This window comes from Vanacampus margaritifer, chromosome 12 (genome assembly GCF_051991255.1).
Source record: "Vanacampus margaritifer isolate UIUO_Vmar chromosome 12, RoL_Vmar_1.0, whole genome shotgun sequence".
NCBI classification, from domain to species: Eukaryota; Metazoa; Chordata; class Actinopteri; order Syngnathiformes; family Syngnathidae; genus Vanacampus; species Vanacampus margaritifer.
Window position 1 is genome coordinate 15748525 of NC_135443.1, and position 23128 is coordinate 15771652.

General features: G+C 40.7%; 1 protein-coding gene across 3 annotated transcripts; it reads left to right on the forward strand.

The window, feature by feature from the left end:
- The first annotated feature begins 2395 nt into the window (after nt 1-2395).
- thbs2a (thrombospondin 2a) lies at nt 2396-21007 on the forward strand. Of its 3 annotated transcripts, none has more exons than XM_077581931.1 (23): nt 2396-2544; nt 2680-2742; nt 2821-3374; nt 4432-4516; nt 6883-7082; nt 7949-8089; nt 8869-8962; nt 9161-9331; nt 9926-10102; nt 11249-11422; nt 11539-11666; nt 11769-11921; nt 12545-12763; nt 13269-13376; nt 13449-13608; nt 13693-13811; nt 13886-14120; nt 16298-16525; nt 16804-17075; nt 18078-18175; nt 18394-18533; nt 19620-19650; nt 19999-21007. In XM_077581931.1, the coding sequence occupies exons 2-23, from the start codon at nt 2685-2687 to the stop codon at nt 20000-20002; spliced, it is 3549 nt and encodes a 1182-aa protein (XP_077438057.1). In that variant the 5' UTR covers nt 2396-2544; nt 2680-2684; the 3' UTR covers nt 20003-21007. The 3 variants fall into 3 exon arrangements, with proteins under 3 accessions (XP_077438057.1, XP_077438058.1, XP_077438059.1); XM_077581932.1 differs by having other exon boundaries at nt 9164-9331; XM_077581933.1 differs by lacking the exon at nt 19620-19650.
- Nucleotides 21008-23128: the final 2121 nt, after the last annotated feature.

Sequence of the window (23128 nt, forward strand, 5' to 3'; positions counted from 1 at the left end):
TGTGACCCTGAACAGAATCAACCAACAAGAACATGGACTGAACATTGAACAGGGTCAAAATGGAGCGTTCTTTATTTTGTAACAACGTCAAATATTATTAAATGTGAAAGTACATCTAATTAAGTGCCCCGTGAGTGTATAATCAAGTGTCAAGCATTCTTGTTGTTATTATGAATCCATCCATGTTTTATGCCGCTCATCCTCATTAGGACAGGGGTGTCCAAACTATGACCCGGGGGCAATTTTTGGGCCACCCTACATTCTTAAGCGGGCCGCGGCTTATAGTAAAAGTGACATTTGCTGCTAATAAATTTGTTTTATATAACTGTACAGCTTTTCTATGTATGCAAATGAACTATTTTCACTTAACCAATAACAGTAACAACATTTCTCACTGTGGTGAATAAAGATAATTAATTTTTACAAGCAAAAATTGTTTTCATTGCTTTATGCTTAGGTCTCTATTTGCCATATAGAAAGCTGTTCAGGTAGCAGTTTAATGATAATAATAATAATAATAATAATAATAATAAAATGCAATTGCTTAACTGACTGATTTTGGTGTGTGTGTGTTTTTTTTTTTTAAATCAATGTGGCCCTTCTGATATACTGCAGCTGATATATGATCAGCTCATCAGCAAGCTCTGCTTAAGCCTGATAACGATTCTGTTGATTGGAATCAGCTTGTGTTGGAAGAGGGAAACCTCCGGATTTTGACACTTATGTTTTATAGCAGAGGAGGGCAATCTCGGTCCTCGAGGGCCGCAGTCCTGCAGGTTTTGGAGGTATCTCACTTCCAATGCAAGCTGATTCCAATCAACAGGATCATCATCAGGCTTATGCAGAGCTTGCTGATGAGCTGATCATATATTAGCTGTCTTGGAGAAGGTCAACATGCAAAACCTCCAGGACTCCGGCACCTCTGTTTTAGAATGTAGGCGGAAGCTCATGTACAGTAGGACTACATGGGAAAATACAAGCAAACTGAGTGCCAACCGCTAATCCACCAAGCCACCCGGTTATAAAGCATTTAATACATCTAAGAGTTCAGAGTTTTAAAGTATAACTGACATTTGTGATACTTTTCATTTCAAATCCCTTTTTGAAGTTTTCCTACTCTTTGTTGTGAAATGTTTTTCATCATGCATGAGACCAGTTACATTCTTCTACATCTAATTATTCACTACTGCTTTGAATTTGTGTCACTGTAGTCAATCCAACTTGTTCAAAGACGAATAAGAAACTGTCCGTACTTTCTTTTGTTCCTGAAATGGAATGTCCATTGGCAGTGGCGTTCACCGTTCTTGAGATGTAAAACCCACCACACAGATCCATGTCTAGCCCTCGTGGCCCCTCTGCAGGGCTCCAAGAATGAGATGCAATATCAGCTTTTCTTTCTCTGACACCACAGAGGGAAGCCTTGGCAAAACCCTGACGAGCTCCAGACGCAAGATGCTGCTTGCAAGTAAAGTGGAAACATCCAAAGTATCTATTGTATCAGGGTTTTTTTTCTTTTGTCCAGTTTCACATTGCAGACATTGCAAGCATTCTTTTTTTATGTATGGATTTTGAATAGCTTTTCAGTCAAAACATCTTCAAGTGCACTCTCATAAAAGACGCATGTTCTTCCTCATGAAACCATCAAATAATTTGCTTAAATGAATATCTTCCCATGATCATTAATACTTGCTGGTTCAAAATCCTCCCTTGCTTTTTATTTTTATTTTATTCTTTGAATTATCCATTAGTCAATCAAGTGTAATGTAAAGTAATGAGCCGACTTTGATATAAGAGTAGGTTTCCTTTTTCCAACAGGGCCCAGGAGCAATATTTTTAATTTAACATAGATCATAAAGTGCACCATACAAATACTTCTCCCCTGTAAAAGCAAATTCATATGAATGGGGGAGTCAATGCCAATTAAGGGTAGGATTGACATGGGAACGATGTCACGTGCTCCGTTACGCTTGTGGTACGAATCTTTGATTTTTGTGAAGACTAAGAAAGCCATGGAATTGCTTTCATTGCTGAAGAAATGGAAGTTGTTTTAATGCTCTTATGTTTAATGCCCTTTATTTTATTTTATTTTTATTTTGTCATTTAATTTTATTCTGTTGTTTAAATGCTGCATGGCTCTGTGTATGGAGACGTTTGACTTGGTTTGATTTGTCAAATGCCTTGTTTGCAATTGTATATTTGTTCAATACAAAACAAAAAACGATGTCACGTGCCCAGCATGGCTGTTTTGGTGCGCGCGTGCGTGTTAAGCAAATGACGCCATCGGAAGGTAATTATGTAACTGTGACTCCTAGCAGCCCATCACAAGCGAAGCGGGTCACAGTGGCTACATTTGATTGACAGCAACCCCCCTCACCGAGGGCCCCAATATAAGAGGCGGGAGGAGTGGCTCTGTCCTCCAGTCGGTGGATGTATTCACTCGGAGTGGGATTCTCCTGCTCCGGTACTGGAGGTGCAGCTTTTTCAGATAGCCTAAACCTGTTGCCTTATTTTTCAACTTTATTGCTGGATTAAATTTTTTTTTAGGTAAGTCGTGGGGCTTTTGCTAAATCACGTGCAGATGCTAAATAATTGAGGTTGTTTTATTGCATTCATTTAAAAAAAAAAATCTAGTTTGATTAATTCTGCAAACTAATACATCTACTTTTGTTGTGTTTGAAGGCAATATGATACTGAGATACTTGCTACCATTATCATTCTTCTTCCTCCACACGCTCGCTCAAGGTAATCAGAATTTGCTCTTAATTAAATAACTCGTTCAAAGTCAGGCATTTTAATTGTAACTATGTGTTCAATTTGTAGATGGCGAGCAGGAGGACGAAACCTCCTTCGACTTGTTCGAAGTTAGTCAAATCAGCCGCAAGACACTGGGGGCCAAACAGTTCCGGGGACAGAACTCCGATGCCCCCGCGTACCGCTTCATCCGTTTCGACCACCTGCCCCCGGTGAGGCCCGCCATCCTCGGGCAAATACTGCGGCAGATCCAGAACAACGAGGGCTTCGTGTTCGTGGCCAGCATCCGCCAGGATCGCAGCTCTCGGGGAACCCTGCTGGGGTTCGAGGATGCCGACGGCCAGCGCCAGTTTGAGATCGTGTCCAACGGACGCGCTAACTCTCTGGACTTGGTCTACTGGCTGGAAGGAACCCAGAATATCGTTTCGTTCGAGGACGTGGACCTGTCCGACTCTCAGTGGAAGAACCTAACGCTGCAGGTCCACGGAGAGAACGCCAACCTGTACGTGGGCTGCAACCTGGTGGACAGCGTCATCCTGGACGAGCCTTTCTATGAGCATCTGCAGGCTGAGGGCAGCCGCATGTATGTGGCCAAAGGATCCATCCGGGAAAATCACTTTAGGGTGAGTCAGGACTCCCATGAACGAGTGCTGGGTAAAACTTTGCTGTTTTCATTTTGAATTATGGGTTAAGTTAAAGTTTGTACATTCCACAGCAACGCATTGTTCCACATTTAGACTCTAAATTGCAACTTACCATCTACCAATGAGTAAATGTGTGTGTGTAAAGTGAGAGCACAAGAATGAATGTGCAAGCATGAGTGAGAATTTAATCTTAAATCTAAATCTAAAATTTCAACAATCCTTGTTGTATTTTTCGTGGCCCCCTCCCCAGAACTTGAGGTCTCAGTAGCTCAATTCATGCATGCGGACTTGCCTCTGAGGTTGAAGGTTGAAAGCGTGCTGTTGAAGTGCCCTGAAGCAAATTGTTAAAGCCACAAAAATCCCACCTTTGAGGTGTCCCCTCCCTCAATGTCTCACTCATGCATGTATGTATGAATTTGAAGGTGTTGTAACTCATTACATTCACCATGCAATGAAAAAAAATGCAGCGGAGTGAAAATTTTATTGAAAAAAAATAAATAAAAATAAACCATTGAAATATGAAATTGTGTAAACCCCAGTTTCACCAGAAGCTGTGTAAATTTCCAAACCTTAAAATATAAAAATTATAATAACAATAAAAAAATTTTTTATAACAATACAAGGAAAAAAACTGTTACGGCATATAAAAAATCCACATCTACCATTCTGCATGGCCAAGCAATCAGAGAAAAAAATAAAATCATTGTAATGTGTTTATATACAAGCATTTAATTCCAGATTAAGTGTCTGATAGAACAGCGTGTTCAGTCCACAAATCCTTAAAAAGTCTTTAACTTTATTTTTCAAAATTAAAATTTTGATTATGCACATTGAATCCAGCTCACATTTTGTTATTGTAAATAAAGTTTTGATTTTAGACAAAGTGGCCTCCAAGTTCATAAAATGTTCAAATCAAATTATTGATCACTGATTTAGATAGATAGATAGATAGATAGATAGATAGATAGATAGATAGATAGATAGATAGATAGATAGATAGATAGATAATGATCATTTTGTGTTTGTTACCAAACAGGGTCTCCTGCAAAATGTGCATTTCATCTTTGATACCACAATTGAGGACATCCTGCTGAGTAGAGACTGTGAAGTTTCCAAACAAGGTAAAGTGTAGTTCACCTTTTTTGCTTTTTGTTTTTTACCCCTTTTAAATTTCTGTACAGTATATGTCCTTTGGTTACTTAAAACAGCAGTTCTCCAATGCGTTCAATCAGTGTGGTTTCTATTTGGTTGACCTCAGATGCCAAAGGTTGTCAATCCATCCTTCCATCCATTTTCTTAACCACTTGTCCTCACAAGGGTCACGGAGGGCGCTGAAGCCTATCCAAGCTGGCTTCAGGCAGTGAGCGGGGTACACCCTGAACTGGTTGCCAGCCAATTGCAGGGCACACAGAGACAAACAAACATCCACACTCACAATCACACCTTTGGACAATTTAGAGTGTTCAATAAACCTGCCATGCACAATTTTAACTTTGTTTCTAAAGTGGGTCAAAGAAATTGCAGATTAGATGTGTGGCAAGATTTCCCAGCATTACAACCAAGGAAAGTCAGTTGGATGTGAAGGTGGTGTGGACCGCAAAAACACGCGCACGCACTATTATTTTCACTGCACAGGACCTCGATTGAAGCCCTGGGAAATAAAATACGAAAGGGAAAGGGAATAGCACACACATGCAGCTGCACATATACACGCAAGTACACACTGTTAAGTCACATTGTTGGCTGATTAGGTTGCTTTTCTCAACTCAATCAACGCTCTCATGAGAAATCAAAGCTGCTGATTCTCCGCTGTGCCCAAAAGGACTGAATATGTATCTAATCTAACCATCTTACTTACTGGTTGCCTGATCTAGATACAGTAAGAAGTGCGCTTTGCATGAATTGTTGAAATTCCAGTGTTTGTTTTAAAAATGTCCGTCTTAGACAGACTGAGGAGAAAAAGGATAACAAACTCATCATTTGTGGCTTTTTGAGAGAGAAAAAAAATGCAGTGTGTGTTTCTATGTGAGTGTGAATCCTTTTCATACTCAGCCCTCCCGAGGTTTGAATGAATCCAGCAGACAAAGCAGGAAAGAAAACACAATTTTTTTTAGCTCAAGCTGGTTTATTGTCGGGCAATTTTGGGTGACATCTTGATTTAGAGTGCCCTGGTCTGCCATAAATTTTGGTCTATTTATAACGCTTGATCCAAAACTTTTGCAGATTTACTTTATCTGTCATGCATTCACTTAAGTCATCTTGTCATAAGTCCCGTTTTGTGGCTTCAGGAAGAAAAACAATCCTAAACTGGATGGAAGCAAAAGCTTAAAATGTCATGTGGTTCATTGCGCCGTAAAGATGTCATACGCATGTATGGCATCTGTGGTCTTTCAACTTTGCGCTACTGAGATCACAGCTAGCTACTGGCAACAGTTGCTCATTTCTTTGGATGAATGGATGGATCCAAGAAGTACGGTTCAGTTGACTTTTGTTGGCAGTTTGCAATATTTTTACACTTTGATGTAACATAGTTAACTTGCTATTTAAGCTAAGTCAGAGTTTACCGAATTCTACAGCTTGGTGGAAATGTGGCTTGATTGAAAGAGGAAGTCAACGAAAGAATGTTCTTAACAATAATAAGCCCTATGCAGCCAAACTAGTCTAAACACCATATTTTGATTAACATTACGTTTGTGGAATATAATAATCCACTTGTTTTGATCCCACTCGGGGGGGAGGGGGGGGACTGGGGGGGGGGGCATTTTGCCACTTGCTGTTGACTGAAAATGACATCATAGTTGCGCAAGGCAATGACCAATCACGGCTCACCTGTTTTCTGAGTTTGGTCATGTGACGAGCCCTGAGCAACTCTGATGTCATTTTCAGTTGACAGGAAGTGGTAAAATGGCCACCCTCTCATATGGATTAAAAAAAAAAAAAGAGAGAGATAGTGGATTTTGATGCTTAATTCATATTCCACAAATGCATATAACATATTATTGAAAATAAAAAAATGGGATTGACTTCCCTTTGAAGGCCAGAAGACACCAATTCCACTTTAAGAAAAGTGATTCTATTGTGTGTTCATCCAGATCAATCGTTGTATTCTCATTGCTTTGTGATCTCACTGCAACATCAAAATAATCCGCCTATACGTAAATTCATCTGTGTGGTCAGTGCATATTGTGTGTATCCACTTATCCAACGGGTCACAGAGATTTATGACAAACACGGTTTTCTCATCGCACAGGAGAACACCCACATTTCTCTACTGCTGCCCACTCCCTTTCCCCCCACCCAATCCCCCCGCTCTCCCTCAGCTAACCATGGAAAGATTAACCGTCTGTTTCACTGCTGACGGAGCATCTGTTTTTGGGAACACAATAAACACTATAATCCTCACATTGTCGTGCTTGGCCTAGAAGAACTGGGAAATCCCTGCCTTGCCTGATCATTTTCCATCCCTCTGATGTCTCTTCTCTTCCAGATGATGCCAATATAGTGAGCGAGAGCACTGAGATCGTTGATGTGAGTCCTTCCATCACCACCAACATCATTGGCCAGAAGAGAGATGACGTGGGCTCGGAGATGTGTGACCGCTCCTGCGAGGAGCTGAGCACCATGTTTCAGGAGCTCAAAGGCCTCCGAGTGGTTGTCAGTAACCTCATTGATGGCTTGCAAAAAGTGGTAAGTAGCAACGGTTGGAATGTCGTAGACAGATCCTGTTCCGGATGATATATGGATGAGTATTATAGTAGGAAGATATCTTTGAGTAAACAAAGAAAGAGGACATAGTCCTGCCATGTTAGGTTAGAGGTGACGTGGTAGCAGAAAATTTGTTTAAAAGCAAACAGCAAGTGGCCTCAAGGCTGTTTATAGCTACCTGAGGTCACTCAACCCATATGACTCCTTTGATGTGTGTCTGATACTTTTTATGACATGCTACATGTGGCTATAGGAAGTGTTCCCCTGGTAGCGTTGGGGTCCAATCTAACGTCTGGCTGTGTTTAAACAGCCCGTGTGTTTCCTCTGGGAGCCTCCCAGCAATAAGAGTCTGGGCATGAAGTTTGGAAAAAAAATGGCTGCGATGAGAAGGGTCCCTGAGGCTCTTCCAGACCGAGTGGTGTCTTAGATTCTAACGGCGCGCACTGCTGCTTCCCTTCTTCAGCACACAGACACAAAATGTTGGCAGCCGTTTATCGACTGACACTTGCCAAGTGTGCAGGAGTCCAGCCACAGACTTGCCGCTCTCCAATTGGGTTGAAGGTTACAGTGAAAATTTCGGAATATTATTTCACTGTTTGTTATTTATACTAATTTGAACCACATTTACAAGCATTCACATTTTCTCATCAATCATTCATCTTTGTTGTCTATTTACATTTAGTCTGAGCCTATGATGGCGATTGATACATTTCTCTCTTAATATGTTTCCACTTGTGATTATTATCCCCTGCTTAGCACAGGTGCCTACCTTAATGCAACACAGGAAGCCATTTAGCATGCTTGCGACATCTCTAAATTCAAACTTACCTGTGTTTGTTGTCCATCAGACGATGGAGAACACCGTCATGAAGGAGGCGCTTGGAAAGATGAAGAACACCAAGGAGAAGAACATGTGCTGGCAGGATGGCCGCCTGTTTGACGACAAGGAAGACTGGGTTGTAGACAGTTGCACCAAATGCACCTGCCAGGTAGAGCTGACTCGAATGGGACAAATTCATTTCACAAGAATAATAGTCCATAATGATTTGAAAAATGAAGCACGATATTGATCTGAAGATGGATTATTATTCTGGAAATATGAGAATGGCTGCCTGTGTGAGGTCCAATACATACAAGGCCTTCGCGTTGATATGCTAAATATATTGAATCCACACTATAACACAAAAATTCCATAGAGGGTTTTTGTTTCCCACATTAAAATACATATCTATCTCCAAGTGTATGTTAAGTTATGCGCATACTTAAAGAAAATTTAAGATACTGTAGCAATTGTTTTTGATATTTTCAGATGTTGAATTTGACATGAGTGCATGTGAATTTTGGTGATGACTCATGGTATGTTTGTGACATTAAGCTATGTTGTGGGTGGACAGCCAAGACAGTATAAGAGAAGGAACCATTTTAGACAGATTAGACCTTCCTCCGCCTTAAGAGAAAAATGCCTCCACAGCCTACTCAATCTTTTTGGCATTTCACTAAAGAGCTCAACTGAGAATATACAATCTTCTGGTAATTACTGTTAGCTTAATGTTGCTGACAGTAACATTCCCTCAGAACCTATTAATTGGTGCCGTGACCCGGATGGGAGGCGGCTCTGCCTTGCCTATGTGCATAGGAAGATGCCGAGCCAGGAGGACAGCGACACAACAACCGAGCTCAAATCACCTATCGAACTATTAAGAGGCCTAATCTAACAAGATTGATTGATAAATTGCCCTGATTAAAACGGAATTTTTCTTGATGACAGGAATCCAAGGTAGTGTGTCACCAAATTACCTGCCCCGCAGTGGCCTGTGCCAGCCCTACATTCGTCGATGGCGAGTGTTGTCCTGTGTGTCTGCGTGAGTATTCGACAGTAACCATTGGCCTGAAAACTCCTCAAGCATACCAGCATTGTAATATGCATTCAATCCCACTTGATTTGCTGATATGCAAATTTTATCTTTCATTAATGTATAATAAGTACACGTTTATAAATTAATGTAGGTCAATTGAAGCTGCTCTTTTGTTTATTACATTTGTGGTTTTAATATGTCTAGCAGAAGGCAGTGAGCATGGCTGGTCCCCGTGGTCCGAGTGGACAGAGTGCACAGTCACCTGCGGGACGGGAACTCAACAGAGGGGAAGGTCATGTGACGCAACCAGCAACCCCTGCACAGGACCTTCCATACAGACTCGCAAGTGCAGCCCGAGAAAATGTGACAGTCGCGGTGAGAATATGAATCATCTTTATGATCTATTGTTATTTTCAAAATCATTTGGAGAAATGTCACCTCCAAAGACCACCAACGAGATCTGCTGCAGTGCAACATTCCAAAGTGTTGTTGAATATGAATGAGGTTGGACTGCATGGTCGGTTTGCAGGGTGTGCCCAGTAGAAGTTATTTCCAAATAAAAAGCCCAGTGACTCACTTTTGGTTGTCATGCAATGTTAATGACTCTGGTCATTTTATGTAAAATATAAGAGTTTGGGGATTTTTGCTCCATATTGTTGGATGAAATGAACATATTGGCTTCTTGAGAGCTTGTCCTGTAATTGTTTGAGGCTAAGATTACAGTGCATCTGTGTGAGTGGTTGAATCAGTCTAACCGCTGGATGATAGCTTACACAGCGTGATGTAAACACTGGCGAGAGAACCTTGGCCTCCGGGATCACATAATATTTACTTGTAGAAAACGTGGTTGCCATTTTTTTTTTTTTAATCTTGGCAAATTAGACATTTTTTTTTTCAGTTTTACTCAGTGGAAATCTTAGAAGATAATTTGCATTTGTGCTGCTCACGTCATGACACGTGATGTTTCAGTTCGCCAGGATGGAGGATGGAGCTTGTGGTCACCATGGTCGTCCTGCTCGGTGACCTGCGGAGACGGCCAGATCACCAGGATACGACACTGTAATGCCCCAATGCCTCAGCTGGGGGGGAAAGACTGCGAAGGGAACGGCCGAGAGACCCAAGGCTGCACTGCCGAGCCTTGTCCGAGTGAGTATCACAGCAGCGCTACAGAACTTCCATGTGCCTCGCAGCTCGCCTCAGGCAACATGTGTTTTGGACTAGCCTCCACCAGGAAATGTTGACATAAATCTCGATATGTTTATTGTAGTGTTGAGTCCACTGGCTACTCCTCAGAAACTGGACCTTGTTTGTTTTTTTACATTTTTGTACATATTTTTCAGGTTATATAGGCCTACACAATAGTTTTACACAATCAGGATTTTTGGGGCTGATCAGCAAGTTAAAAAAAAAAAGACCATACACTTACCAGTTACGCCAACTTCCTGGCTCCACATTCTGCTCCTGCTGCCTGCTCCTTTTTGGCTCATATTGGATTACATTGATTGTCCACTTTTTATCTGCACAGGATTAGCCCCTATCTACACAAACTGTATTGACATTCTAAGTAATTGCGTCGCAAGAATAGCTCAACTCTTGTTCGGTATGACTGCAATTTAGCTCATATTATCGTTTGGAAAAAGTTTAGTACATCTGTATTTCCGTGTTAGTTCAAACAACACACCTGCCTGCTGGTTGCATCCGTGATTGGATGAACGAGCGTGGTCCCAAGTTAAAGTAATTTACGCCTAGTGATGGAAGCCATTTTGAATTAAAGAGATGTTTGAATTAAATAGCACACATATTGGAGTTAGTTCTTTTATGTCTGACTTTTTACCAGTCAACAACAACAAAAGAGAGAGAGAGTGAGATTAGCTTTCGCGCTCACATATACAAATAAGGCAGCACAGAATGAATGAGGTTGTTTTTGCTGTAATGTCTCATTTCGCGATTGCATGTGTTTCTTTTCGATGTAAACGTCCTCTTCAGATACATGTCTCAAATACAATAATTGACTGCAGAAAAGTTATTAGTATTAGTGTCAAGATGTTGACTTAATTCTCCAGCAGCGATTAAAGCTGACCTTTTCCAGGCTATTTCCCCCTGTCGCTTTTTTACATGACAGGTACTGCAAAAAAATGGGGTCTTGAGGTCAACTTGCAAATATACTTGCACACACTAGACCCGCTGATATCTTGAAATAAACCGTTTTTATTAGCATTATTTTGTAATGTGTCAGAATATGCAAACAGTGCTTACTACTGTGCTGCTGACACAAAGTGTCTGTTTGATCAGTCGATGGAGGTTGGGGGCCTTGGTCTCCGTGGGCAACCTGTTCAGCAACATGCGCTGGTGGGATCAAAAGTCGCAAACGTGAATGCAACAGTCCTCATCCTCAGTACGGCGGCAGGAAGTGCATCGGAGAGGTCAACGACCGTGACAGCTGCAACAAAAAAGATTGTCCTGTTGGTAAGCTCTGGTTATAGACTCTAGATTCTCCTTTTAAATAAGGATTCTGTTGATGTACATTTGAAATTCCATTTATTGAAATGACTTTTCAAACTTACCGTATGAATCCCTTACAGATGGTTGTCTGTCTAACCCGTGCTTTGCGGGAGTGGACTGCAGCAGTTCTCCAGATGGCTCCTGGGACTGTGGGCCATGCCCAGCTGGTTTCCGTGGAAACGGTACCCACTGTGAAGACATCAATGAGGTAATGTTTTTTTTTTCTCCTATGGCAAATGTAAACGAGAGGGATGTTTAAGACTGATCCACGTCATGATCAGCTTTTTTATTTCTTTCCCTCCTCCTCCAGTGTGACATGGTGTCTGACATTTGCTTCAACGTGGGTGGACTGCAGCGCTGCGTCAACACCGATCCAGGGTTCCACTGTCTGCCCTGCCCTAAACGCTACAAGGGCACCCAACCTTTCGGGATGGGGGTGGAGGCCGCTAAGAAGAACAAGCAGGTAAGGCATAGGGCTGGCTGCGGGTCAAACTTAACACTTGTCCGCTATTTTCATTATATCAGTAGCAATTCTGTTATTTGAGTCAACCATGAGTATGTATGACATATATTGGTGCCTTTGAAAAATAATATCTTTGAAGGTCACAATTTCCACAGCTAAAGCTACACATAGTAGCTATGCTACTTTTTGCCCCTCTTTTGGCTTTTGTGGATGCTCGTCTATAACGACATGCCCCAGTTGCACAGTTATTTGATTTGGGGATACTGGAATTGTCTCACCGTTGGCAGTGAATGATTCCATTTCAGGGTTTGTGATCAAAGGCTTGCGCTCATTGCCACTCTCATGGAGTGGCTTTCAAAGCAGAGTCATATTTTGGTCCGCCGGTAATGAGTGGCAGCTGCGAGTACCTTACGAGGCAGTGGTGAGCCACAGTGGGATGTGGGATGCATTCAGTGGGATTCTATCAAATCAGCAACACTTTGAAGTACTTTGTCTCAAATGTCTTCTTAACCATCTCAATTTGGAGCGGACGTTATTTTGAAATGCTTTTTCCAGACAGACTGATGACGACAATCTCGGACCCTTCCAAATTTAACTCTGTTGTTGTTTTTTTGGTCACACAGGTGTGCGAGCCAGAAAATCCGTGCAAGGACAAGACACACGACTGTCATAGATCTGCTGAATGTATTTACCTCAGCCATTTCAGTGACCCCATGTACAAGTGTGAGTGTCGCACTGGTTACGCTGGTGATGGCCATATCTGCGGGGAGGACTCTGACCTTGATGGTTGGCCCAATCAGAACCTTGTGTGTGGAGCTAATGCTACATACCATTGCAAGAAGGTAGCTTATGCCATTTAATTGTCATTAATTGAATAAAATCCAAAACAAAATTCAGTCATTCAGGACGACTACAATTTTAAACGATTTTAATCTAATAAATCCAACATTTATTTAAAGGTTTAATTCATTCAAAAATAATTATTGTGCAAAATGTTCAGACAACAATAATGTATACTGATTCTAAATCAGTTTTAACATAAATGTAACATTCATAGTTTGTGCTTAAAATGCCACAATTAAGTTGGTAACTATTGTAAACATGTCTTGTAAACCAGCCATCCAGCATTCTGCCACTTGTGCAAAATTAAAACTCACAATAACATTTGGATGTAACAGAACATAAGAACAACAGCTTTTAATAATCCAGAAGACAATATTTAGCAAATTTTCAACGATTTAAAATGGCAATTAATCAAATTAATTGTATTTAATGCCCAGCCCTACTTCTAATACATCTTTTTTTTCAACGAGTTGTTAATTACAAGCTCCAATTCTGCTTTTTCAGGACAACTGCCCCAGCCTGCCAAACTCTGGACAAGAAGACTTTGACAGAGATGGCCAAGGAGACGCTTGTGATAAAGACGACGACAATGATGGAATCCTGGATGAAAGGGTGTGAGATGTTTTTTTTTACATACAGTATTTGCACAGATTTCTTCTAACCAGTGTGCTTTTTCAACCTCAGGACAATTGCGCCCTCCTTTTCAACCCTCGCCAGTCTGACTTTGACAAGGATGAAGTAGGTGACCGTTGTGATAATTGCCCTTATGAGCACAATCCTAACCAGATTGACACGGACCACAACGGGGAAGGGGATGCCTGTGCTGTAGACATTGATGGAGATGGTAAAACAACACCCAAACTGTGATCATTATTGACATGCCACTGTAGTCCCTTCTTAAACCAGAAGTCACCTTTGTTTTTTGTAGAAATCCTGAACGAGAATGACAACTGCCCTCTCGTATATAATACGGACCAGAAGGACACAGACATGGATGGAGTTGGCGACCAGTGTGATAATTGTCCCCTGCTCCACAATCCTCTGCAGGTACGGTATAGCACACCGCACCTCAAAGCTAGCGCAGGCCTCCATACTCCTAATCCTTTGCGTTGTTGCAACAGATGGACGTAGACAACGACTTGGTGGGAGACCAGTGTGACAACAGCCAGGATATTGACGAAGACGGCCATCAGAACAACCTGGACAACTGTCCGTACGTGGCCAACGCCAACCAGGCCGACCACGACAAAGACGGCAAAGGAGACGCATGTGACTTTGATGATGATAACGACGGTGTACCTGATGACAAGGACAATTGCAGACTGACCCCCAACCCAGACCAGCTGGACTCTGACGGTGAGGTTCAGAAGTTGCGCTTTCGATCCGCAACGCAATTGCAACATAGTCGATGATTTATTACTTAGTATGACTGATTTTGTATCATACAGAAGGGAATACATCAAAATGTATTGTCCATACTTTTTTTTCAGAACACAATTATAGTTAGCAAGCTAATGAGCTGTACTTTAGCTCTTAAAGGGGAATTCAACCAAAAAAATGTCTTAACAGTAATATATTTTATGCAACCTTACTAGTCTAAACATGGTATTCTGATTAAAGTGGAAGTCAACCTTCAACATTTATTGACAATAATATGTTATAAGTGACCTCACTAGTTTAAACATGACATTCTGATTATAATTACATTTTGTCGAATAAGAGTTATGAAGCAGCATCCAGCCATCTCAACGGCGGCCATTTTGCCACTTGCTGTCAACTGAAGATGACATCAATGTTGCTCATGGCTCAGGCAACGACCAGGTTGTTACCTGAGACATGGTGTTGATGGATAAAAATGGCTAGATTTTGCTGCTTAACTCATATTCCACTAACACAAAATTAACCAGAATGCCATATCTAGACCAGTGGGACTGCATAGAACAATTATTGTTAATAGAAAAATATATATGGTTGACTTCCCCTTTAATCTTGCATTTGTGGAAAATGAATGAAACGGCAAAATCCACCTGTTTTTATCCATTTTGACACTTGCTGTTGACTGAAAATGACATCACAGTTGCTCTGGGTTTAGGTAACGAACCAATAACCTCTCAGCTTGCGACTGTCACATGACCAAACTCTGAAAGCAGATGAGCCGGACGGGATTGGTTACCTGAGCAAGTGGCAAAATGACAGCCACCTGAGATGGATAAAAGCAGGTGGATTTTGCTGCTTAATTTATATTCCACAAAAACAAGATTAATCAGAACACTGTGTTGAGACTAGAGGAGGGGTATGGAACATAAATCTCCTCTTTCATTTTGACCTTCAACAACAAATAGCAAATGGGATGGCTCAAGCGTAGGTGGCTAAAAATGAATTACAAACTGCTTGCCATCTGAAAAAAAAATTGACATGGAACTAGAGTTTCCATACTAATTAACAAATCCATTCCGAAATTAGACAAGTGGAATACATTCTGATTGTCCATGACCACTGTCTTTCCAGTTCATTAACCATGGAACTAGCTAATTATATACTAACGTCGTCGGGTGTTCAATAATAACACACTTGAGGTTCAGTCACCCCAAGTTGAGGTTTATTGAGGTGATTTGGGGTGTTCAAAGGGAAAGTTAGATTGTTTACGTCTATCTTAAGAATAACAGTTCAAGAAAGTGGTTGCCAAAGCAATTAAATTTATGTTGGTAGGACTATGTAAGTATCATTGGGTGTAAATACACACGTCAGTTCTGATAATTGTGCATATATGCCTGCACGCAGCAAATGCACCTGTGATGTGATGCCGCTCTCATTCATCTGGTGTTCAAGTTTGCCTCGTTAACTTTTTCTGATGCCGTGCGTGATTATCCGACAGTGGAAAGATTGTGAGTGCGGCGTTGGCATGAGTGATGTCATTCCACATGACTTCAGCAAGCAACCCGAAAGGGCACACGCCAGCTTGTTAAGTTTTTATTTGTTTTAGCTTTGCTCTTGATTAGTTTGCCGTGCCCAAATTGCGCAGGGTTACCTGGAGTTTACACAGCTGTGTGTAACTGGAAACAGACCGCTGCGGAGGAAGGCCCTGGTCACCGATGCGTTCACTCTCTTCACAGCTTGTCAGATAGTGTTTATTTGACAGAAGTGTAGCCTTGTGTGCCATAACAAACATGATGACAGAAAGCAGCGAGCTACTTCCATGCGGCGGCCTTCATGACTCACGGCAACCTTTCCACAGGGAGCTCCAAGCCTGCTGTCTGGCTCAAGTGGACGTCGGATATCATCAGTGATAGTTATCCCGCCATGACAAAAGATGGCTGCTTTAGCGTCAGTGATTTGGAAAAAGTGCTTAACTATACTCACTGGCCACTTCATTAGGTACAACTCAGTAAATTATCCTTTTGTTTTTGGCACACAGACCTGCGCTGAGGAACCATTCACCAATGTGATTTGTATCCATCTGCATATTAGCAGTATGATACAAATTTCCAGTGCAAATAAGATCAAGCCTGTCTCTCTGTGTCTTTCTTTACCAGGTGATGGAAGAGGTGATGCCTGCAAAGACGACTTTGATAATGACAGTATCCCAGATATCCTTGACGTGTGTCCGGAGAACAACGCCATCAGCATCACAGACTTCAGGAAGTTCCAGATGGTCCACTTGGACCCGAAGGGAACCACTCAAATCGACCCCAACTGGGTGGTGAGGCACCAGGGCAAAGAGCTCGTACAGACTGCCAACTCTGACCCAGGCATTGCCGTAGGTGAGCATCACTCGTTAAAGCTACCAGAGGTGGCAAATCCAGGTCCAGAAAGTAAAAACCCTGCCATAGTTTGGCTTTAGCTCCAGGCGCTAGCTAGCTTACTCCCTAGCTAGCTCCCATGGTGCTTGTTTACCTGCTAGGTATCTAGCTAGCTAGCATCAGGGGCGAAAGACAAACTGTGGCAGCGTTTTTACTTTCTGGACCTGGATTTGCCCCCTTCTGCATATTACAATGAGCAGAATTATGAATGAAGGTCATCTTTTGTCTGGCGCCGCCAGGTTTCGATGAGTTCAGCGCTGTGGACTTCAGTGGCACGATGTACGTAAACACAGACAGGGACGACGACTACGCAGGCTTTGTTTTTGGCTACCAGTCGAGTGCCCGCTTCTATGTGGTGATGTGGAAGCAGATTACCCAAACCTACTGGGAAGACAAACCCTCCAAGGCCTTCGGCATCTCTGGCGTGTCACTCAAAGTGGTCAACTCGACCACCGGCACTGGTGAACACCTTAGGAATGCTTTGTGGCACACGGGCAACACTCCTGGGGAGGTAGGTGCCATTTAAAGTCAACCTAAACATTTTCTTTACAATAATATGTTGTATGTGCCCCCACTAGTCTAAACACAGCATTCTGATTAATATTGGTTGTTTAATATGAGTTAAGCAACAGAGATGGGAAGTAACGAAGTACAAATACTTGAGTAGTTTTTTTCAGTACTTTGTACTTTCCTGAGTATTTATTTTTTATCCATTACATTTTTACATGAGTATTTGTACTTTTTACTTGATACATTTACAACAAGGTCGTTACTTTTGTTTTTAAATGCATAAAAACAATCAAAATACTTAACCTCAGTGTCCCCTGGCTGCACCAATCATATTAAGTGTTGCACACCTACATCCCAGCTTGTGATTGGCTCTATGACATACTATCACATGGCATGCAATTGGCTAGATTAGAACAACTCAACACTGTGGATTTGACGCAGGGCAAGTCAGTCAAGTGGCTGATGTATACCCATTTTTGCTCCATTAGCTAATGTCTCTCAAATTGATGGAGTAGGAAACATCCGGTAAAAATACTTTTTACTTCAACTTTTCTAATTATTAGAGTGAGTACTTTTACTTTTACCAAAGTTGTCTTTTACTCAAGTAAAATCATCTCAGTACTTTTCCCATCTCTGTTAAGCAGCAAAATCCACCTGTTTTTATCCATCTCAAAGGGCGGCCATTTGGTCACTATCTGTCAACTGAAAATGACATCACAGTTGCTCAATGACCAATCACGGCTCAGTTTCAGAAAGCGGGTGAACCGTGATTGATCGTTAGCAGAGCCCTGAGCAACTGTGATGTAATTTTAAGTGGACAACAAGTGGCAAAATGGCTGCCCCCCTAAAATGGAATAAAAACGGGTGGATTTTGCTGCTTAACTCATATTCCACAAACAAAAATAATTATAATACTGTGTATGGATTAGTGGGGCTGCATAGAACATAGTGAGTTGACTTTAAAAACTTTGATGTTGATTTTCATGTTATTAATTTCATATAGGTACGCACTCTGTGGCATGACCCCAAAAATATTGGCTGGAAAGACTACACAGCTTACAGGTGGCACCTCATCCACAGACCAAAAACTGGTTTCATCAGGTAGAATATTCACTTCAAGTTACTTATATGTAATGTTTACAAAAACATACAAGTAGAAGTTAAACATTTAAATTAATGATGAATTAATTTGTAAATAATAAATTAATAAAAAATTAATACATTAAACATGCCATTACATTAATACCTCTGTGATACAGCTCTTGTATTGTGTGTCATTAGATTTCTGAATATACATAATGTGTTTGTCAAATTTCCAGGGTTGTTGTGTACGAGGGTAAACAGATCATGGCTGACTCGGGGCCAGTTTATGACAAGACGTTTGCTGGCGGAAGGTTGGGATTGTTTGTCTTCTCACAAGAGCTGGTCTTCTTCTCGGACCTCAAGTATGAGTGCAGAGGTTAGTTGAAACTATTTGAAATATCTTATTTAATCCTCAAATGGACAAATGTTTTTTTGTAGGCATTCACTTTCTGTTTGTAAAGAGCCCAGGCTGGCTCCATACCAACATGGTCTTTTGGGATATATTGTGTTTATTTCAAGGGCAATGGGGACTGTGTGTCTTTCTTGATAACTACAGGGAAAGTCTTGAGTGTGGAATGCAGTTGTTTTTCATTTTAATAGAATGTTTCTGAGCTTTGAAATTAGCAGCATTGATTTAAATGAGACCGTCATAGCTGTGCAACTTCTAAAACAAATCTAAATCTAAAAAAAAAAAAAATCCACAAGATCTTCCTCAGATTTTCCCAAACTTTCATCTCAAGACCCAAAAGTAAAAATGTGGTTTACTTACAAAACTATCTAAATCCATATTCATCATGTATTGGCATATGCAGCATTGCCATATGCAGTGTTCAACATAAATAGCCAACAGCCCAACAGATGTTGTTAGAAAACCCAGCCTTGAGTTTCTTTTCAGAATCAATATTTTTCATGGCAAAGTATACTACAAAATACTCCCACATGTGGATGATTGGTTCCAAATAAGATTTGTCAATGTGAACACATAAATACTAAAGATAAAGATCAATTCATTCAAGACCATGTTGCAAAAATGAATAAAGATTACTATAATTTACCCGAAGGGTGAGTTGGTCTAATCCTCATCAAAATTCTGGAACTTGGAATTCTGTAAATGTTGTTGTGGATGTGCTTTCCCCTTGTTAAGACTGCAAGACCTTTTCAACATTTCCCCAATTCTGCAGTGAGTAATGGGTGAATGTTTATGTGTAAAATCAGGCGCATGCAAAAATGCTTTTCCTTGCCAGAAGCCTTCAATTGTTTATACAGCTCTTTTACAGAATTTTCTCTAGTTAGACTGGCAGGTGATTTGGATAATAGAATTTAGATAATAGTTTTTTTTCTGAGCAGCAGTGTATTTGTGTGTATGCGTTGGCACACCAGGGAACCAGAAGTAGGCAAACCTCTTATTTTTGTTTTGAATATGAAAGTCTTAAAACCCTTCAACATGTCTTTTGATATTCAGATGAGCTGGAGTTGCCGACAAGGTTGACAAGGTAACATCGTGTGTGTTACATGTTGTTTCGTTGGCCCAGGCACATTTTTAAATGATCATGTCATGCTATGTTTTGTGCTTGTCAGCTTTTTTTTTTTTTGTGTACAATGCACCAGATGCATTGTGGAAGACCTTGTTAGCGTGCGTATGTGTTTCAAGGACTTCCAATTTTCTGTCTAGCATTGAAGTGTGGAAAAGCCTGCAGCCTTCTTGCAACCGCTCACGATGCCCGTGCGCCACGTGCGCACGTTTGTTTCGGCGCTTATAACTGCGAGGCTCTCAATGGTGTTGTTGTGTCTTGATTACAAACACGCAAGTAATGGCCGCCATTTCCTCCATATTTCCGCAGATAACTGAATCAAGATGGCGAGCGGGGGGGATCTCAAAGTAAACATCACATCGTCACTGAATGCATTTTAACGTACAGTAAATGAGACTTTCCATGCTCTTCCGTGTCCCCACGCTGGAGAGGAAAACATGACTCGGATTTCCTGTTGTCCGGGTGACTTGTATGTATACGTTCCCCTCACTGGAGGGTGCGCGGGAGGACGGACATGAGTGGACGGGTGGCAGAAACTATGCAGAATATTTCATTATAACTAATGTACTTATGACTACATTTTTAAAGGATTCATTGTACAACCACTTCGATTCTGTATGTGCTTTCCTACACTATGTGACCCAAACTGTGGTCAGTTTGAGGCTCTTTTTCTTGGCTCCTGTACATTATGTCACAATAACAGTATCAGTGACCAAAACATAATTTTACTGTTCCAAGTCATTTCTTTTAATCCTGAATGTGGACTTGAGTGAACAACTATTTTTTAAAAGAAATTTTAGTAAATGCCAAAGATGTTTATACTAAGTCTGTATTATAATTCCTTTTGTAAATTATTTAATGCTTGTTGCTTGTTTTGTTTTGGGTATTTTTGCATTTTTTTTCTAGAGTTTGTATATATTATTTATTTGTTTACACTGACAAAGCGCATAATTGAGAACCATAAATGTCCAGAAGAAATAATCACGTGTTTACATCTGTCCTCATTATTACTGTTACTTTGGCAGTAACATTTCTTTAAAAGGAAGTGAAATAATCTAAATGTGTTATTTTTGGAGGCTTGTTTTCACTTTTTCACAATTCTTTGGATCATAATTATGGTATGTGCTACACAGTGAGACATTATCACATCAGTGCTTTAACATGCAGCCATTAGGTGCAATGGCTTCATTAACAAAGTGAATATTCATGTATGGTAACCAATTCTTAAAAAGATTTATTTGGTCATTCCCTTGCACAAAATGTCAATGTTTGGTTGTGTAAGATTGTTCTTTTTCATAAATAAATCACTTGTACACCACTGTGTTTGGACTGCTATTTAAATACGACTCTTTTGACAGCCATTCAAATACATTTTAAGAAGCCTTATTGACGATTAAAAAAAACAACCTCAAAGTAGCTAATGTTTTGCGTTATTTTAACATTACATACTTCTGGAGTGTATTCATTTCCACCTCCAAATCAGCTGCGATAGGCACCACTCGCACCTGTGATGCTTTGGGGAAAGTGGTCGGGAAAATGGATGGAGAGCTAGACTGACTTATAAAGTTTTATGTCCACGTTTGTGTGACAGTCAAAACGTACATGCTATTCCTGAAAAGTTCAATTTTTATAAAGGAGCATTTTATCTAATAGATTGTGTCCCTTATTGACCCCTTGTGAACTATAGCCTCAATTTTTGATGGACACAATTTTGATTACAAATAAATATAATAATAAAAAATATTGATGACATCAATATTTTTTGAGCCCACAGTATGAATGTTGACGGTTTTGTGACGTCTGACCAAATTTATGGCATTTATTAAAGCACATCTTGCTGTCCACCCCGATAGTCAGTCACCTATTGATAAGACTTTCCAGAATTAACAGATTTTTTTTTTTAATCATTGTCAATGGTGGTATCGAATGATTTTGTAGTGTTTCTGCACTGTTTTCAGTAAATGTGGGCGTAGGATTTATTTTTATTTTTATTTTTTTTGTATAGTCTAATTAAGCCTTCAGAATCAGAAGTGCTGGCCAAAGTAATTCAAACAATATAAGTAATGGGACTGTTTCTTTAACCAATCAGCATCTTTCCATGCTCTTATTGGTTAGGCAAAGCTAATTAGACCACTGAATTTGATCAGTAAAAGATATTTGTAAACATCTGCACAGATAAATCCATTTAGAAATCAGCATCTCTGAGTATTTTTATTTAAATGTTTGATGTTTTGTCATGTAGATACGGGGTTTCCCCCAGTTCTAGTTGGGATTCATTATTTCTGTTGATGTGTGACAGTCTGCAATCCTTGAGAAAACATTTGACAAGTAATAACTTTGAATTCACAGAAGAAGCTTTTGTCACTATAAATGCATTGATGGATTTACTTTCTGCAGCTTTGCGCAATTCCATCAGCCCCACAGCACAGCAGAGGGATAAGTGATGGAGATCAAGCCAGGAAAATAGCGTGTGTCTGGGGAAAATTGGGAAGTCAACACTCAAAGCAGTGTGGCATGCAGACTAGAGAATATTTGGATTGCGGCTTTTGGAAAAGTCCACGTGGTCCGTGAGCACCAAATACTGGCTTCTATGGCTTCTGGCACCGCAGTGCTGCTTTACCGCTTTGAGTGAGTTCCAGCTACGTTGGTTTTGTGATCTCTGCCAGAGGATGTCAATGTGTGACCCAGTAAACCGACGGTTTCTGCTGAGACACCAACCACTAGTCCACAAAGATGAACATCCTCGAGAAAACGTGTCTTCACTGTCACCAAGGTCCACAACCGCAACACAGATAGACAGAACACAGTGTTAGTTATCTCGGAGGTCCAGAAATGGCGCTCGGCACCGTCTTGTCACTTCTAGCAGCATTGAGCCAAATACATAAAACTGAACGCGACTACTACGCTCTCATTTAAACACAAGTTTGATGTTTCTCTCCACTGAGAGATGTGTGAAATATCAACCGGTGATTCGAGGTAGCTTCAAATAATATTCCACTGACAAACTTTCTCAACGTAATGCCACTTTTCGCTTTTCCATACTTTTTCCATCTGCTGAGGAACCTCACTGAACTATCACAAACTAAAAAAGCTTTCAGGCAACAAGGTAATATCAATATAAATGGGCAATAGGTAGGCCTAAAGTATTATTATTTGCTTTTTTATTACTTAAATTTAACTTTACAGTAACTAGAATTGTTAGCTTAGCCGAGCTAAGCTTTCCTTTAACCCTGCCTTCACAAGCTATGAGAAAGATGGACCTTACTACTAGGAAACTCCTAATTAGGGCTGAGTTCTGTTCATGTGCTTTCGTTGTTGTACCAAAAAATAAACATGGCAGCAGCCGGCAAATAAGGAGTTGTGAAGAACAGGACATAGAATTGTGTACGCTGCGTAATTGTGTCGATTTTTAAAACAACCTGCTAGCGGACGATAATGT